Raw genomic sequence first — 19,263 nt, 5'->3', positions numbered from 1 at the left:
GGGCTCCCTAGGATGTTGCATAAAAGCTTATCTAAAACAAAAACAGGTCACAAAGCTGAACAACGAAACCCCTTTTCATTTGTGCCTACTAAGAAAGGCATAATAATTAGTGACTTACATAAGAAATTAATATCAGCTTTATATGTATAGTGATTATTTTATTTTTTTAAAATTTATCTTATTTATTTATTTTTGGCTGCGTCGGGTCTTTGTTGCTGCGCGAGGGCTTTCTCTAGTTGCAACGAGCGGGGGATACTCTTAGTTGCAGTGCACGTGCTTCTCATTGCGGTGGCTCCTCTTGTTGTGGAGCACGGGCTCTAGGCACGCAGGCTTCGGTAGTTGTGGCGCACAGGCTTTGTTGCTCCGCGGCATGTGGGATCTTCCCGGTCCAGGGCTCGAACCCGTGTCCCCTGCCTTGGCAGGCGGATTCTTAACCACTGCACCACCAGGGAAGCCCTGAATAGTGATTAGTTACAAAATTTACAATCCAAGATATCAAAAAGCTGATACTGGAAGCCCACTACTATATAACAGAGGGGACCAAATCAGGAAAAAAAAAAAGGTATAGGCTGGTTTTTGTCATTTAAAATAAACATAGCTTTATCGAGCTGTGGAAAAAAATGTTTATGTTTAGAAATTTTATTATTTACTTTTTATTATTTAATATTAGCTATTATTAAATAGTAGAACATATTTACAAAATTGGATTAGTTCTTCAGTCATTAAAACAGTAATACATAGGTTTTTAAATGAAGCAAAATAAAAGGAGCTTTCTGGTCTTTAATCCCCTACACCCATAGAGCAATTTAGAGTTATAATTATCTCATTTTATCCTGCAAAGACACTTCCCTGAGGTAGGTATTATGGTCATTCCTGCTTTACACATTGAGAACTAAGGTTCAAGAAGGGACTTGGTCGTGAAGCAAATCAATTCCATTTAATACAAATCTACTTACCATCTACTACTGTGTGTTAGACAAAACTCTATAATATAAAGATGAGTAAGAGTTTCTTCCCCTCACTGTAATGTTTAAATGAATATATTTCTAAAGTGAAAAACTGTTACTCCTCTGTCATATCAGGATGTCCCTTGTCCATTTCCTCTGAACTCTGGCCAGGTATGACGTGTTTCTATCTAGGACTCAGGCCTGGGAACCCATGTCTGAGCTGGTTACAGAGCAGAGCAGATAGGAGTGGAAGTGGGTAGGATTTGAAAAATAGCATTATAACAGGCAGGGTCTTGCAAGTTTTCATGACTCCAGGGGGCCACAATGTTGAGTCTGGGCAAGTCAGTTAAGGCCATGGAGGGGATGGTAGCAGGACTCAGCCAGGCCACGGTCCAGGGAGGCTGGCAATAGAAAGTCAGTGAGGTGGGGTGGTGGTGGAGGGACATTTCCACTTTATCCAGAGGATATGAGCCCCCTCAGCTTGGGAACTAGGCCAAAGAACCATCACAGAAAGCTTTAAAACTAACTCCACAGGACATTAACAGGCATTTGGGGAAAAAAGTTCCCAGGTCTTTTGAGGAAAGCTGGATGAACCAAAATTAAATTGGTTTCTTCATTGGCTACTTGGGGCACTGGGAAACCACAGGTGCTGTCTATGTGCCCTGGAATATGGGATTTTTTCCCCACAGAATGCATATTAAAGTGTGTAGCACAGGGAAATACAGTTGACCCCTGAATAACGTGGGGGGTTAGGGGCACTGACCCCCGTGTAGTTGAAATTCCACGTATAACTTCACAGTCAGCCCTCTGTATCTGAGGTTCTGTAACCACAGATTCAACCAACCATGGATCACATAGGACTATAGTATGTATTTATTGAAAAAAATCTGCGTATAGTGGACCTGCACAGTTCAAACCTGTGTTGTTCAAGGGTCAACTGTACTAGTTTATGAGCACCATCAATAAGAATAGGTCTTGACACTGGACCAAATGACCTCTAAGAAAACAGCCCTTCATTTCTACCCTGTCTGGAGACAGAACTGGCCTCACGGTGGTTGTGAATGGGTTTGGGCCTACAATTGCAGGTATCTTAGTCAGAAGTGGGAGGAAGACAAAACTCTAGCTGGCTCTGGGCAGCAGGTAGACTGAGTTAGCTCAGAACTACTGTCCCTTCTAGATCCTTCTGATGCCCAGAAACTGACACAGGCCTCTAGCTGAGCTCTCAACCTTCGATCTTATGCTCCTAGTATCGTAGCCTGAGCCCCTGTTCCCTGACTTAGATGATCTTCCTGCTGCTTTTCCTGTTTTAGCCAACTTCTCCAAACTGGACTTCTGAAGCATCTCTATTACCATGTATATCTATATGCTCCAGAATAAGATGAAGCCCCAGGGCAGTGTCAGGCAGTCCTAGTTCCAGCATTAAATACTGTGCTTCTCTAGTTTCCATAAAATATGATCATGAACAAAGAGTCATATAAGATAATTAGGAAAAAATTCAGGGCTTCTTTCAACAGAATTGACTTTTAGATATTTTTAGAGTTTAGAGCTATTTCACTTAAAGGATTGTACAGCTATCCATATACCATATGATAGAAAATTTCTCTATTATGAAAGGTATTTTGGTATTCATGAAATGAAAGTTAATATGAAAGCCTTTGTAATGTAGTGGAAAGAAGACCAAATTTGGAATCAAGAAATTTGAGTGTGAGCCCTAGTTATGCTGTTTGCTCCCTAGATGACCCAAAACAAATTACCTAATCTTTCTAAACATCTGTTTACTTATCTACAAATGGGGATGATTATCACTGACCTCCCAACCTCTCAAGTCCACATGAGTCTCAAATGAAACAATATATGTCAAAGTACTGTGTTAACTAAAATTCCACACAAATGTGAGCTGTTGTTGACATGAACACCGTACCTTAATGTGTACTCCTAAAGAGATGTCTACTTCTTTTTTTTTCCATAGATTTGTTTATTTTTTACTTTTGGTGGCATTGGGTCTTCGTTGCTGTGCACAGGCTTTTCTCTAGTTGCGGTGAGGGGGGCTACTCTTTGTGGGGTGCGTGGGCTTCTCATTGCGGTGGCTTCTCTTGTTGTGGAGCATGGGCTCTAGGCGCAGGGGCTTCAGTAGTTGTGGCTCGCGGGCTCTAGGCGCAGGGGCTTCAGTAGTTGTGGCTCGCGGGCTCTAGAGCGCAGCCTCAGTAGTTGTGGTGCACAGGCTTAATTGCTCTGTGGAATGTGGGATCTTCCCGGACCAGGGCTCGAACCCGTGTCCTCTGCATTGGCAGGCAGGTTCTTAACCACTGCGCCACCAGGGAAGTCCCGAGATGTCTACTTCTGATGGCCACTGTCCACAGCTGGTGCCTAAGCCTTGGATATAAACTACCTCCCACATTAATTGGGTTTCTGATTCGTCCTGAGGAATGACTGATCCCCGATCTCTATTACGTTCTCTTGATCCAAACTTGGCTGACCCTCTTGGCCATGGTGTAATCATTACACCAACTATTGACTAAGCCAATTCTCACAACTAGGGCTGGAAACTATCGCAGTCTCTTTTTAGCCAAGGAATTCTTGTATGCATGGCTGCTTGAGGAGCACGAACTCTTCCTGGCAACAAGAAGCAAATCTCACTCTAAACACAATTCTCTCCATAGTGTTTTCACTGACGGAACGCAAACATACTTCACATTCATGTTTTGAATGGTAATTGAACAAGCACAACATGAAATAAAATGACACCCTTTCTTTTGATAAAAAACAGTTCACTGCTTGTCCAGAAGAGGCTTTTTCTTTTCTTTTCTCTTGCTTTATGTTTCTTTGTTTCTGCCCTCAGAGAGGCAGAGGTTTTAATGTGATCAACTTTAGAAACTGATAAAGGGTTAAATTGCTATCACACAAAGATTCTCTTATACTAGATTTCCTCTTACACATATGTAAAATGGAATATGGGAGAAGACTGAATCATGACACCAAAATAGTCCCCCCAAACTGTTCCTTTTTTCCCCAGATTGCCACTCTGTGACATGACAGGTGCTAGACCCTTGTTAGAGAAAAGAATCATTCTGTATATAGGCAAGAAAAGAAAGTCTCTTGTGTCTGTTTCCAGAGGCCTCTTGGGCCAGGTTGGGAACAGCATTGAAAGGCTGAGGATTATGTCAAATCATACTTTTCTTGGTCCAACAATTTTGTAGGACATTGAATAATGGGTATGTAATTTACAGAAAAAGGAGTTTTCTCCTCCATATAAGACTGCTTGAAAGGGTAGATAAAGAACCATTCTTCTCTAATCCTTCCATCATAGATACAGGAACAGAAAAATAGAGTTTATCTGGGTGTAAAAATATTTGCAAATAAACCTTTGTTTTCATCAAGAAAAATCAAATGGAATCTTTCAAATGGCAAACACAGTAATTGTTGAAAGCAAAAGGTCACACTAGATTAATTTTATTGGAAAAAAAAAGAAGTGATAAAAGCTCTTTCTCCCTTTCTAAAACTAATTAAAGAAGCAGATGAAAGAACTCTGCTATGGTAAACATGCTGTTCGTTGAAGCAGGCTTCCATTTAATTTCACGCTGGGCTTGCTTAATTATTGTACAAAACACAGTTGCGAAGTTAGTAAACTTGTATGAGTACGAACGTGTGCATGGGTTTGGCTGTAGATAAAATCTTGTTGAAAAAGCAGAAAAATTTTAGTAGAAACATATTCTTACTTAGATGGAGATGGTCTTTGGGAATTTATATTACATCTAAACAAGGACTATCGTATTACTTTGTGTTTGTTCATATTTGCATTCAGGCTATCTTTCAGGGGGAAAATCCTGCATGCCTAAAACATCATGTTGAAGCATAAATATTTTGTTGTTTCTAGAGACTGGGGCTACAGATAATTAAAGTTTTGATCATTTTGCCTCTTTTATTACTATTTGAAGTAAAAGTGACTGAAGCAACATAAAAGAGTTGTATTCTAGTCTTTGTTTTGCCACGATTTGATCACTTGTCAAACCACTTAACCTCTCTGGGTTTTAGCATTCTTTGTTTGCAACAGGCTGGGTTAGAAAACATGATTTGCTATTGTCCAATCAAATTATATTTAGAAGCTAATATATTTCTGAGGTAGAGGAAATCCAGCTCCATTTATAAATCAGCTTAGAGATAACCACACCCAGATACAAAATTCCAAATTAGAAGGAAGTACAGAACTACAATTGATGCGTTTACTTTCATGACTCTTACCTTTTATCTTATAATGAGCACATTTAGGTGTCCAGGGAAATATATAACGTTGGCAGAATAATACATCATAGGCAACTTTAATGGATTTGTGTCTCACATTTACTACTTTTTAATATATACACAAGAAAGAGTTTTTAAATGCTTCATTAAAAAGCAGTTCGTGATTATACACACCTTTTAGTCTTATGTCAAAAAGATTTGTTTCTCAGAGCTTAGATATTTGCCGATGTAGTAGAAGATAATGACCAAGTACAATTTTATTCACATAGCTATGAAGTCAATTAGGTGCAAGTTGATGATTTGAGAGATGATTTTAAGCATTTCTTACCTTAATTTCCAGTACATTTTTACTGCCTATTGAGATCATCACTGGCTTTTCAAAAGGCTTAAACACAGGATTATGTACATAAATGAGATCAAAGTATTTGGAATGGATCCCATCTAACATGAAAAAGGCTTTGGTTTTCAGGGGGAGTTGTAGGTTCAGCTGTTGTAGTGAAGGAGTTGTACAGCAGATTATCTCCAAATTAGAGCGATGCTGACATGCCTATAGTAAAACACAATTATCCACTGTAAACAGAACATAGCTTGACAACATCAATAGCAACTTTCACATTTCACTGTTTCAGACAATCAATTGAAAATGTACAATTTTGAAAAAAATCTCCGTTTAACTTCCTAATGTTGAAGAACACATTTCTGGAAACATGACAGATGTGATTCTCTAAACAACACGGTCTTTTTTTTTTTTTTTTTTAACATCTTTATTGGAGTATAATTGCTCTACAATGGTGAGTTAGTTTCTGCTTTATAACAAAGTGAATCAGCTATATGTATACATATATCCCCATATCCCCTCCCTTTTGAGCCTCCCTCCTACCCTCCCTATCCCATCCCTCTAGGTGATCACAAAGCATCGAGCTGATCTCTCTGTGCTATGCAGCAGCTTCCCACGAGCTATCTATTTTACATTTGGTAGTGTATACAGGTCACCTTATTAGTGTGTTTTAAGCTATCAATTACTGAGTGCCAGGTCCTGTGCAAAATACTTTAGTACAGGTTGGTCTCATTTAATTCTCACAATAATCCTATGAGGTAGGTGCTACGATTACACACATAATTACAGATGAAGAAACTGAGCTTTGCAAGCTGATGTCATCAGACCAGGTCACACAGCTCTGAGTGGCAAAGCAGGGAACATAAATCCTAGGCCACTGACCCTAAAATTCACATAACTCCCACACTGGATGGCTTCTCGCTCACTTTGTATTCTCTACTGATAAATCTTTTCCTATGCTATTTTACAAAGGCTCTGTTATTATTATTTCATGCCCTTTCATCTCTCATTTCAAATCTTCCTCTTTGTAATTCTGATTTATAGAAGTTTGGAAAATGTGGTTTCCTCTTGATTGTGCTTAGACTAAACCACCAACACAAAGTGGCACATTTAAGGTTAAATGTTTGCATTTTTTCCCCCAAGGAAAAGACAAACAAGCAACAACATCCCTCATATTTCCTTTTCTTTGACAAGTAGAGTTGGAGATAAAACAATTACTTATGCCCACAATAGAAAAAGGACTCAGGATATACATAAAAAGCACAAACAAAATTGGATATTTGATATTTTCTTTTAAAAATAATTAAAAAAATTATCCTACATTAAAAAATATGTGCTATAAGCAGATAAAGAAAACTGATAAATAGATATAATATGAATAAAATATTACTTAGTTTTGTATCAAATCCATATTATAATGCTAAAAGCTATTTATTCTATCATCTTGAAAAAAAGGAAATGAACAATTTTACCGCTATTACGGTAATTCTCTATGTAACAAGAAATTTGAAAACTATACAATAAACTGCTGGCTTCTGGGACATAATGCATATTAACAAATTAATATGCATTTTGTTAAGAAGGTGATTAGTATTTTTATTTTAAAATATTTGAGTTCGTTAGGCTTAAAAATTATTGTGGCTGGATTGGTATATCTAAGTCAAACCTGACCAAGAGTTTTTCTCTGTTAAATAATGAATGGGTTCAATTCATCATGGTCAGTTTCAAATTCTATAAGAAGCAGGGAACATGGAAGGAACACACGTCTCTTTAAGAGGTTTTTCACAAACAATAGTCAAATAGACCCACTGAATTTTTCATTCCTGTCCAATTTGAATGCATTGTTCTATTGTACTAATATGTTTGTGGCTAAAATAAGAGAAGTTTACATTTCCAGATATGTAAACAGATAAGATTTAAATCTTCTACCATTGTTTGAATCTTCCTTGGCACATCTAGGAGGTTTTAATAACTATTTGATTACAAATGAATGAATGATGCCATATGTCATCATAATGCTGGTGAGGAAGAAGGAAGAAAACTTAGCCATTATTTCAATAACACAGGCTCGGTGTGAATTAGATAAACTAGTAAGTTCTCAGATTTCTACTTTAAAAAGTCACATGCCAACACCAAAGAGGGTTACTGTTATTTTTATAGGTTAATGAAAAATTGCTATGCCTGGCTGTGGAGAACCGATGTCGTTTAAATTAATAGCGGCGGTATTCTAACTTTGTTTGTGGCCATGTGCAGGGATTGGTTTCAAAGCTCTCTACTTCATACGGTGACTCCCTGGAGTACAATCTCTCAGAAATATTATAAAAATCTAATAATACTCTTTAGAGGTGATGCAATGTGGCTGATTGAGAAGGTCAAGAAAAATCTCATTTGAGATGACCTTATTGTTTGGTGATTTGGCTTGACATTTTTAGCCCCAAATTGGTTTTTGTAATTAAAGCACACTGTGGTCTTAGCCTTCACAAAATATTGGATGGGAATCTAAAAGGAAGTGCTGTAATTCAATCTATTGCCTCCCCAGTTAAGCCCCTGCTTGAGAGGGGGCACTTAGAACTTTCATTCTAAGTTGCGTGTACAAGTCCAACTAGATTATGGATATTTTATATCAAAGAAAAACAACAAAAATATGAAATCTTTGTAAATAACTCCAACCTTCCTAAGGTCTGAAGTAAAACTACCATTTTAATGTGATGTCCCAAAATTGTTAGAGCACAAAATAGGTCAATCACTTTTAAGGAGGAATTCAGTTAAATTGTGATTGACCTTGCAAATAAAAGAAAAAAGGTGGAGAAATACCAAACAACATACACAATCTAGGACATAAATATTCTAATGGTCTTTCTCATTATTTGATAACATGCTAACCAAGGCACAAGAGAAATGGTAAGAAGCAGGGATGTGTAAGAAAACACTGTACCACTTAGGAAGACAAGGATGCTGTGGCAAGATTAGAGGCTTTACCCAAGGGTTTTATTAGAGCAAAAGGGTTGATGTTCTATGGGACATTAAAAAAGGGGGGATAGGGAAATGCAATGGCCTGAATGACTGCATCCTCCCCAAATTCATATGTTGGAAGCCTAATCCCCAGTGTGACTGTATTTGGAGATGGGGCCTTTGGGAGGTAAGTAGGTCATGAGAGTGAAGTTCTCATGATGGAGTTAGTGCCCTCATAAGAAAAGACACAAGAGATCTTGCTGCCTCTTTCTTTCACCTCCATGTGGGGATACAATGAGAAGATAATCATCTGCAAACCAGGAAGCAGGCCCTCCCCAGACAGCCAGATCTGCTGGCACCCTGGTCTTGGACTTACCAGCCTTCAGAACTGTGAGAAATAAATGTTTGTTGTGTAAGCCACCCAGTCTATGGTATTTTTGTTATAGCAGCCTGAACTGACTAAGACAGGGAATGACGTGGTTTGCCCTTGTACTGACTGTCTTTAAAAAACACTGCCTCGGGCTTCCCTGGTGGCGCAGTGGTTGAGAGTCCGCCTGCCGATGCAGGGGACGCGGGTTCGTGCTCCGGTCTGGGAAGATCCCACATGCCGCGGGGCGGCTGGGCCCGTGAGCCATGGCTGCTGAGCCTGCGCACCCGGAGCCTGTGCTCCGCAGCGGGAGAGGCCACAACAGTGAGAGGCCCGCATACCGCAAAAAAAAAAAAAAAAAAAACACTGCCTCAAGTTGATAATCATTATTTGTGTCTAAATATTATGTGTGTGTGTGTGTGTGTGTGTGTGTGTGTGTTTTATAATGTTAGCCTGAGACTAGATAATTTTAGTTGTTGTATAAAAAATACTATTTGACCCATGCTGCAAGGAAGATAACTAGCAAACATTAAAGGCAAAACTGAAATGTCTCTGCTACCCTGAAAGCTGGTGGCAGAAGCAGAGATGCTGAGCTCTAAGCACAACTATCACTCAGAGGACTTACCACTGTAAAGTTCCTTCCTGCTTCGTGCACATTTATTACCATCCTCAGGATACTAACTGAATTCAGGTTTTTTCCAACACCTGTTATTGTGCTCCCACCACTGGCAAAATAAAATAGGAAAATAGCAATATTGAGAGGTTCTTTCTCTATCAAGTATTTTAAGAGAGAAATTAAATTAAATCACACGTACTGACTGCAAGTTATAGCCACAGCCAAAGTCAAATGAAAGTTCAGTGGTAGTTTTTCTTTGGCAATAACTTATTTAACTTGAAAATGTTTTAAAAGTTCATATTTCATAAGCTGAAGAAATGTATTTGTCTTTTTATTCACAAAATATGCAAAAGAAATATTTTTTCCTGTCTGAAAAAAATACAAAGGAAAAATGAACTTAACTGTTGTTGCTAGACTGATAGAATTAACAGAAACAAGGCAGACTGAATTGGGTCCAATGAGATATTGATTCAGAGGGAGTCTGGTATAGGGAAAAGCTGTGTGTAAAGTAGGCAGGGCAAAAATACACTGAAGAATGAAGAGAAAAAGGTGATTCCACTTTTAGGCACTAAGGTTAGTATAGAATTAAAATGTACATAATATAAGTGCATAAATATCCAAACTATGATGTCCAGCTAAACTGTTTTAATGAAATTTATTTAGAATAGGATAAAATGGCTTGAACTAGCACTGATAAGGTCAAATTGTACTCAGAGCCTGAATGTAGTTTTCACTCCCGAATTGGAAAGGTAGCCTTCAAAAAAAATGCAACAGTATCAAATCCAGAGATAAAACTGTCTTCCTTTTGACTATTTGACAGCCAGTCATACTCATGTTCATTATTTTCTTATACCCATCAGAAGCTTTTACTTACCTAATAAAAGATTTGGTGGGATGTATTTCATAGACAATGGGGTCTTCCCGGTAAATGAAGCTGTTCATCTCTCGGTTGGCTAAGTCAATTTTCAATTTAATAGGAAACTCAGTTGGAGTGCTTTGGGCTGGGGTATAACATTCGAGAATACTATCTGAAACACTGAACAAAAAAATTAAGAAAATGGACCTTTGCTATTAGAGACACACATATATTAGAATTATATACATAAATCAAAAGGGTATCAGTCAGTGGCTCCTAAGTGGGAATTTTCTGATGTGGTCTAGAAAAAAACTCTTTCTAATCTAGAAATTGTAGTCAATTTACAATTGACTGGATCCCAAACTTAGGTCATCCTTGACTTAGAAATATTTGGGATTTTAAGCAATTTTAAAGTATCCTTTTGGCACTTGATTAAACTGAGCTCTCCTAAATCTAAGAAGCAGAAACATAACTTCCTAATCCAATCTCCCTCATGCTTCTCACCTCCCCAAAGTGATCTGACCTAACTGTAAATCTTGATGGAAATGTTTATCTTAGTTTATTGTCAATTACCAGAATCTCACAGCTTATAGCATAGGTGGGATACTAAGCATAACAATAAAGAAGGTGGATGGGAAGACAAAACTTAAAAGTGGAATTAATAAACCATAAGGGAAGGGTAGAAAAATCAGCAAAAAGGAGTAGATGGATTTGGGAAGGAGAAAGTTTTGTAAGATGGAGAGTAAATAATAAACATCTTGATTTTTCGTCACAAAAGAAGAACAATCTTTTCTTGATTTGTTAGGTATACATATTAATCCGTCCTGACTGATGCAACAAAAAATAAACTACAACACCTTTTTAAAGTACATGTTTTTCCACCAATTGAAATGTGTCTAGAATTTCCACTGTTTAGGTGCTTTCCAGTTAATGTAAGTAAAGTGCCACCAGTTTTAGGACCATAACTTGGAGAAATACTTGTTATTATAGGATCCTGAATGAGAGATAGAAACAAAACAAAATAACTTGTTAATTTTATAACTCTAAGTAGATTAAGTAATAATTAAATATCCTAGTTCATGAGAAAATTAATGCCTAGACTTACCACATAGGAAAATGTACTATAATGTACGGTCCCTCGACTGTTTGAAATAACTATGGACATATTGAAATGTTCATTCATTGCAGGACCAACTGTGCATTTCAACCTGCAAAAACAAAGTTTTATATATTATAAATCCAAAGGCATTTTCTGGGTTGGCTGTTTTATATTATGGGCCATTATCTCTAAACAGTGAGCTGACTACTCTAAATAGCAAGCAGAGTTTACAGGTAAGCATTAGAATTGAAAATTGCATAATTCTGTTTCTGTACTATTATGCTAAACTTTATACTGACTGTCTCGTATTATTCATACAGACAAAACAGGAAATGTTAAACCTCATCAATGCAGACCTCACCAATTGAAAAGTTCATTATAATATAATAATATACAATTATAGGCATAATGTTTGGCATACTTAAGATGGAGAGATGGTGCTTCAACAGCATATGAAACAATGGGCTGATTACAACTAAGCAGAATCTCTTCTTTAAATTATGTCAAAAGATACATTTCGGGCTTCCCTGGTGGTGCAGTGGTTGAGAGTCCGCCTGCCGATGCAGGGGACACGGGTTCGTGCCCCGGTCTGGGAAGATCCCACATGCTGCGGAGCGGCTGGGCCCGTAGGCCGTGGCTGCTGAGCCTGCGTGTCTGGGGCCTGTGCTCCACAACGGGAGAGGACACAACAGTGAGAGGCCCGCGTACCGCAAAAAAAAAAAAAAAAAAAAAAAGATACATTTCTGGGTTACACGTGTTTATTTAAGTTACTTAAAAAATGATGAAATTGTGATAGGCTTTCCACAGAATTATTTTTGAATTAGTAATCTTATTATAATCCTAAAAAGTATAAATATAATTTGTTTTATTAAATAACTTTTTTAAAAAAATTTATTTTTTTATATAGCAGGTTCTTATTAGTTATCCATTTTATACATATTAGTGTATACATGTCAATCCCAATCTCCCAATTCATCCCACCACCACCACCTCCCCTGCCACTTTCCCCCGCTTGGTGTCCATACATTTGTTCTCTACATCTGTGTCTCTATTTCTGCCCTGCAAACAAAAGAGGATGAATTATGTTTCACTTTTACAGGTTCTAATTTACAATGCAATGAGCAAGAACTTACAAGGGGGATTTCTAGAATGAATTTGTTTTGCCATTAAGCTAAACAAGTGTGACATTATTTGATGTTTTGGCCTCTGTAAAATGAGTAGATTTAGATCTTTGTATAACCCTGAAAGGAATTCTACTAGGTATAAAATAACCACTTGAAAGAATAGGTTCAACTATAAAACTTTAAATGTTTGGTTGTTGTTACTACATAACTAAAAATTTCTGGGTTCTCTGTTCATTATGGGATTCAGATCTTATAGCAGTTACATGTAGAATACAGTAGAACAGGAACAGGTCTTGAATCATGAGAGCTGAGTTTGAAGGCCTGTTCAGCTCTTACCCTCTGGATTACCTCTGCTAATCTACACTCCACCTTTCTGAACATCTTTGTAAAATAGGGATAACATTGCTATTTCCCAAGATTTGGGAATTGTTATATGAGATACACTCCCTCCATTACAGTGCCAATAAATATCAGGTAAATATAAATTTAAACTTATCATAAACAACAAGTCTCAAAAGTGTGATTCAGCTGCTTCATTACATTTCTGAGGTTTAGAAAGTGAATTTAGAAGAGAGGGTCCATATTGAGTGGTTTCTGATTTTTATAGAAAAAGCTGTTTGAGACTCTCTTTATTTGAAGACTTTAAAGATGGAACGACCCCAAACAGTGCTATTCTTTCAAATCTACTCAATTTCTCAAGAGTTGTTACAAAAATACTTGAAAAACTCCCAGATGCTAGATTCTTCTTTTCTTCACCTGAGTAATGTCACCTTTCTTCTTCCGTAATCCTGGTGAGTAAACAGTTTTAAAAACAAAACAAATCCTCAAGGGGAGTGATGGGCCAAGACCCTTTTTAACTCAAGAGATAGACATTTGGGGAGAGTTTTACAAGATTCATTCAAAGACAAAACCCGTTTTCCAAGCACACCCTGGCTAAGCGATTTCATGTCCTTACATGTTTATCGTGCTCTCACTTAAGGTCAAGGTGCAGCTCTCATTTCCAAGGAGAACTTTGGTTTTCTTCAAGTCAAATTTATTATTCCTCTTGAATCCAAAGTCCCAGCCACATATGGTCAGCGTTGTCCCTCCTTCAAGGGGGGCACTAGTTGGGAAAACCTATGAGGACAATATAGAACTTAAAAAAACCCAGTATATTATTATCTTTCATAGGTGTGGAAAACAAAGAAACAAACAAACAAAATATGTATACTCAAAGAGTTTGAAATCCTTCCCTTCTCCCATTATCTAAAAAAAAATGAATTTTCACTATAGGAAAAAGGGTCACAAATTTCAGAGAATCTGGAACAAACATTAAAACTATCTGACAGGCTGATGAAGCAAGCTGTTTTCAGGAGATCCAGAGATGGGAAGGAGAGCAGATTCAGCCTGGGTGGGGATGAAGGGACCTCTTGGGCATAGAAACACTTTGGGCCTAGACTTTTACATGCTTATAACCCCTTCATGGGCCTTCAGATTGAACTCTGATCAAAACTCCTTTACAGGCCCTAGAAGCCAAGCCCTAATATATGCCTTGGTCTGTATGCCAGGTGGGTGTGTGCTACATTCATGTTGCTATGGTATTCCCCACCCAGAGGAGAAAGTCACACAGTAAAAATACCTCTTTCTGCACCCAGTGTTTTCATAGCTGCATTTATCAGCTATCGTAATATCAACCACATATATGATATTCAATACATATCTGCCATTCATTCATTCACTCACTATAAATCATCTACTGCAGGCCAGGTATCAACAAATGAATAAGTGAACCCATTCCTTTATACTTAATTCACATTTATTACTAATCTGTCACTTTTATTTTTTCTTTAAATATGGTCACTATTTGATATATACCAGCTGGTTAGTTGACAAACTAAATGATGTAATATTTAATATATTCAATATATTATTTCTATTAGAAGTACATAAAAACAGAATTGGAGAGCCCCACATGAGATCTGTATTGTAGCAATGTTTCTAATTATCTCCCTTGGCATCACCGTACATCTCATTTCTAGGACTGACTTTTTTTCCTCAGGCTCAGTATTAAATAAGTAATAGCTTCCTTTTATTATTGCAGGCTCATCTTTGGTGTATTAAAAGTAAAACCTGGGCCTCCTTGGTGGCGCAGTGGTTAAAGAATCCGCCTGCCAATGCAGGGGACACGGGTTCGAGCCCTGGTCCGGGAAGATCCCACATGCTGCAGAGCAACTAAGCCCGTGCTGCACAACTGCTGAGCCTGCGCTCTAGAGCCCGTGAGCCACAACTACTGAGCCCATGCGCCACAATTACTGAAGCCCACGCGCCTAGAGCCCGTGCTCCGCAACAAGAGAAGCCACTGCAGTGAGAAGTCCGCGCACCCCAACAAAGAGTAGCCCTGCTCGCGGCAACTACAGAAAGCCCGCACACAGCAACGAAGACCCAACACACCCCAAAAAAAAAAAAGTAAAACTTGAATTCATTAATGAAAATTTGGCAACTGTGATATAAGATAGCATTAGGCTCTTATGAAGTCTATACAACAACTATTCTTAGGCTAAAACTATTAAAACAAAACAAGTTTCTGTGTTAAAAATAAGCTTCTCCTCAGCAGCAGCTTTGTGACAATTGAGAAAGGAAATGCTCTTTTGGGGGGACATATTGTAAATTGTGCTGTAAAGTACAATGGTGGGAAAACACAGCACCGCTACAGAGGCAACTCAAAAGCCAGTAAAGGTATCTGCTAAAGACAAGTTAGTGAAAGTGTAAAAGTGATTCTTTTACAATTTAGAAGAGCTTTTAGCAAAATACAAATTTGCAAACATTCCCTTCCCTCCCAAGTAAATGACCACAAACCAAAGTCACACCCTTGTTGCCAAACCCCTTCAAAAGTCTTAGCTTAATGCCCTTACAATAGCTATTTTACCCATGAAATCCATTACACAGTTGTGCCTTTCATGAAAACTTACTTCGCCCCTGTCTAGCCAAATGAGAACTGCTAGAAAAAAAATATCTGTTTATTATTATGTTAGAAATCCAGGAGGAGGAAAAAAAGACATCTAACCCTCCAGGACTCTCTTCAGCCTGAGGCAGTCACACAGCTGCTGTTTCCTCTTTTAATGAGGAGTCTTGCCCACTGAAAAGAGCCCAAGGCTGATGTTGGCCTGATCCCCCTGTCTGGATTCCCCCCTTTCTATGTAAAAATTGAAGTCTGTCACTCCACATTCATCATCACTTTCTATATATAAGGCAAAGCGATTGGGTGATGATTTCAGAAAGACACGGAGAGTTGTTTGGTTGGTGTGCTGGCAACAGAAAGAGATACTATAAAACCTCTGCTAGATCATCAGGATTTGAAAAGCCAGCTCTACTTAGCTTTCCTCTCCTGGCTGAAATATTAGAGGGGGGCATCTGAGCTTTTCTGCCTTAGCTTATGGGGTAACGTTCACTCTTCCAGGGGAAAAGGAAGGATGCAGTCTTGGACTACACACCCTTGGACAGAACCAACAATGCGCTGGCAAACTCTGAGTTATCCTGAGGGTAGAGAAACTCTGTGAGAAGGAAATGAGTGTCCGGCATAAAACCACAGAGGCTGTGTCTGGATATGGTAGAGCTAGCCACAAAAGTAGCTACTGTCCTTTCACAGGTGAAAATGATTTAAATGATCATATTTTCAAAACCCATTAGGATATACATGAGAAAGTTAAAACAACACCACTACCACCAAAAACTTTGGAAAATTAAAATTTGTCTCTTCAGTAAATGTCACAAATATATTGGTGGCAGTATATTGCAGGCGTGAGATAAGATATCTCAGGTCCCTCATTAGATATCACTGTTGCTTCTTATCTGAGTCTTCTGATCAATTAATAAACTGTTTTATTGTCTCACTGGGACTGAACTCTAATCCTACAAGAATGACAGTTTTATCCTAATAAATTCAGAATATATTGGAAAGTGCTCTTCCTTTTCTGAAGCATTTTTCATTGCTCTCTAAGTACAAGATCAGATAACATGTTTGAAACAAAATAATGGGCTTGCAATCCTGAAATATTTCATATGTGGAACTGCAAAGAATTTCAGCCACTGAACATGATGTACCTTGAAAAGCAGGTTGACTTAACATTTATTGGAAAGTGAAACTCTACACATTAGCTGGGTTTTGTGCCTGCAGCGTTTAAGACAGATAAGAAAAAGATGAATAATCTGTCTTATTTTTTGCAGTAAGAATGCTAAATGTCATGCTCTAGTGCAGCATGAAATCTTCCTAACAACTATGAACCGAAAGGGATTTATGGACTCAGCTGCATTACGTTTTTTCTAACTGTAGCACCCAAGCCTCAGTGAATCGCGCAGGATGCAGTCCAACCTTTTAAAAATTTCCAGCTAGAGTGCTGGAGTTAGGGAAGGTGTGGGGTTGGGGTGGGATTCAAATATTATGGGAGATTCTCTGGTTCTAGAAAATTCTAAAATATTCACTGTTTTTAACCATTTTAATATAGCTTTCATTACTAATAAAAGGAGGTACATGGGTCAAAATTAAATGTTTCATTTGTACAAGTTCTTAACATGCTCTTTATTTAAAACATCAGCTTGGCTGTTTTTGAAATGAAATTGTGATTTAGTTGCACACACACACACACACACACACACACACACACACACACTCCCCATATCTCTTTCATGGAATAGCTGGATTCAGAGGTCTGGTGTCTCAAATTGCCACGGCTACGTGTTTTAAAACGTATAAAACTGCATGTGGTTTTAAAAGCATATTAAACACACAAAAAGTACATAAATAATACAGTATAGATTTAAATTTGTTTTCTTAATATCTCCTAGTTTATTCTCGAGCTGATCAAGCTAAGTATTAATAACTGTGTAACACCTAACATACAATGATTTGGTTTAAAACCCAGTCACCCGGTACAAATCTTTCCCCAAACCGTAGCTAAATGAAAACAGCCATGCTCTTGGGGGTGGTTCCTGTTCTGACTCGTACACTTTGTTTACTTGGGCTTGAACCAAGCGACCGACCAAGACCTTTAACTTGAATCTTTCACAGGAACCACTTAGTACTAAGTCCAACTGTTCCACATGCAGGCAGAGAAAATATACACTGGGTCCTCACCAGGGAAGTAGCTTCAAGCAAAATGTGTCTGGATCAAGAAAAAAATTTAAAAAAATTGCCATGGAGATTTTCATAGTGCCAAACACATGCTTAAGTAAATAAGGCAACAGAGAGTTAGAGAGTGTGGCTACAACGTCATGGCTGAAGTCCACTTCTAGAAGCTCAGTTCTCTAAGAGCAGGAGGCACTTCTGTCTTGTCTGGGACTGTATCTCCCCATTGTCTAGAAGAGTGTCAGCTGTGTGGTATGCACTCAATAAATGTTTTTGGAATGGATTAAATAATGAATTGGCTTACAGAGTATAGAGGTTACTGTAGTCATCAGCTGTGCTTTTACTTCTCTTCCAGGAACTTTGAGAGAAGGCACACAGTCACCCATTTGTCCACCATCCACTTGCTTCCCACCTTGCCCTGAGAGGTAACCTCTAGACTCATCAGTGATGAGACAGCCATCATCTATGTGTCAGACAGAACGAAACCTCCTGTTTTGCCTGCTCCAGCATGGCTGGGATCTCTAGCTTGCACGGTCCAGGTTAGGGTTCTGGATTATGCCATGAGTGGATCCCCGTGTGTGATGAAGGCTCATGCATGGGCACCTGGTAGATAAAGCAGCTGGTGAGGAATCAGAGAATGGGCAGGCCAGAAGGGAACAGCTCCCAGTGTGAGGAAATGGAGAGCAGTATTGCTCTCTAGCCACCACTCTTTTATTCACATAGCACTAAGGGAGAGCAACTGCCCAAGGAGAGTGTGAAGCAAGCACTTCAAGTGCAGGGCCTAGGGGCATGTGCCCAAACACCACTCTAAAGGAAAAACCTGGGGGGTAGGATTTCCCTGGTGGTCCAGTGGTTAAGACTCTGTGCTTCCAATGCAGGGGGCGTGGGTTTGCTCCGTGGTCAGGGAACTAATATCCCACGTGCCACGTGTTGCGGCGAAAAAGAAAAAGAAAAACGTGGAGGGAGATGGTGCTTGGGCTGATGGCTCACAGTTAAATGAATACATTAATTTTTGAATTTTTCCACCAATGGGATTTATGATTTCCAAAAAACACACATGACAGCTGACAGAGACTTCTACCTTGTAGATTGTAGGCAGACAGGTCTCTTGAGTCCATGTTCCACCAGGGCATTCCTCCAATCGCACACATTTATCATGGCACCAGCCACACTGCACAAAGGAAGGGGCGGAGAGGCACTGACTGCAGGACTGGAAATGTTCACAGCCCAAGCCATTCAGCGGGATCTTGGTGATCTGTGAAGACAAGTGATGGAAAGAGCTTCCAGAAGGTTTTTTTGTTTGCTTAATAAAAACTAAATACATCGAAGACACATATAAATATAATTTTACAGAGTCTGACAGGGATAGCACCTATGTGTGCTAATCGTAATAATGCTTACGTGATTAAAATAAAAAAAACAAATTTCTTCCTTCCTTCCACTGTTGGTGCATATGTGATAAAAGTTACCATTACTGTCCAGTGAACACAAGCATTACCATGCAATATTAGAGGTCCTATTTATTGGGACATTTTGCTCTGTCTGAGATGATTTTATTTTTATTATTTTATTAAAAAATTTTTATTGGCGTATAGTTGACTTACAATGTTGTGTTAGTTTCTGCT

General features: G+C 38.6%; 1 protein-coding gene across 3 annotated transcripts in view; it reads right to left on the bottom strand.

The window, feature by feature from the left end:
- The window catches only part of MET (MET proto-oncogene, receptor tyrosine kinase), a 128,025-nt gene that overhangs the window by 28,256 nt on the left and 80,506 nt on the right, over positions 1–19,263 (bottom strand). For all 3 annotated transcript variants that reach the window (XM_067746801.1, XM_067746802.1, XM_067746803.1), the window contains exons 5-11: positions 18,720–18,893; positions 13,493–13,653; positions 11,420–11,522; positions 11,172–11,308; positions 10,333–10,494; positions 9,468–9,567; positions 5,515–5,733 (exon numbers count right to left, since the gene is read on the bottom strand). In XM_067746801.1, the coding sequence (XP_067602902.1) occupies positions 5,515–5,733; positions 9,468–9,567; positions 10,333–10,494; positions 11,172–11,308; positions 11,420–11,522; positions 13,493–13,653; positions 18,720–18,893 (1,056 nt within the window). The remainder of the gene's footprint in view (positions 1–5,514; positions 5,734–9,467; positions 9,568–10,332; positions 10,495–11,171; positions 11,309–11,419; positions 11,523–13,492; positions 13,654–18,719; positions 18,894–19,263) is intronic.

This window comes from Pseudorca crassidens, chromosome 8 (assembly GCF_039906515.1).
Source record: "Pseudorca crassidens isolate mPseCra1 chromosome 8, mPseCra1.hap1, whole genome shotgun sequence".
NCBI classification, from domain to species: Eukaryota; Metazoa; Chordata; class Mammalia; order Artiodactyla; family Delphinidae; genus Pseudorca; species Pseudorca crassidens.
Note: the sequence above shows the minus strand (reverse complement) of the source record. Positions and strands in the feature narration are given on the sequence as shown.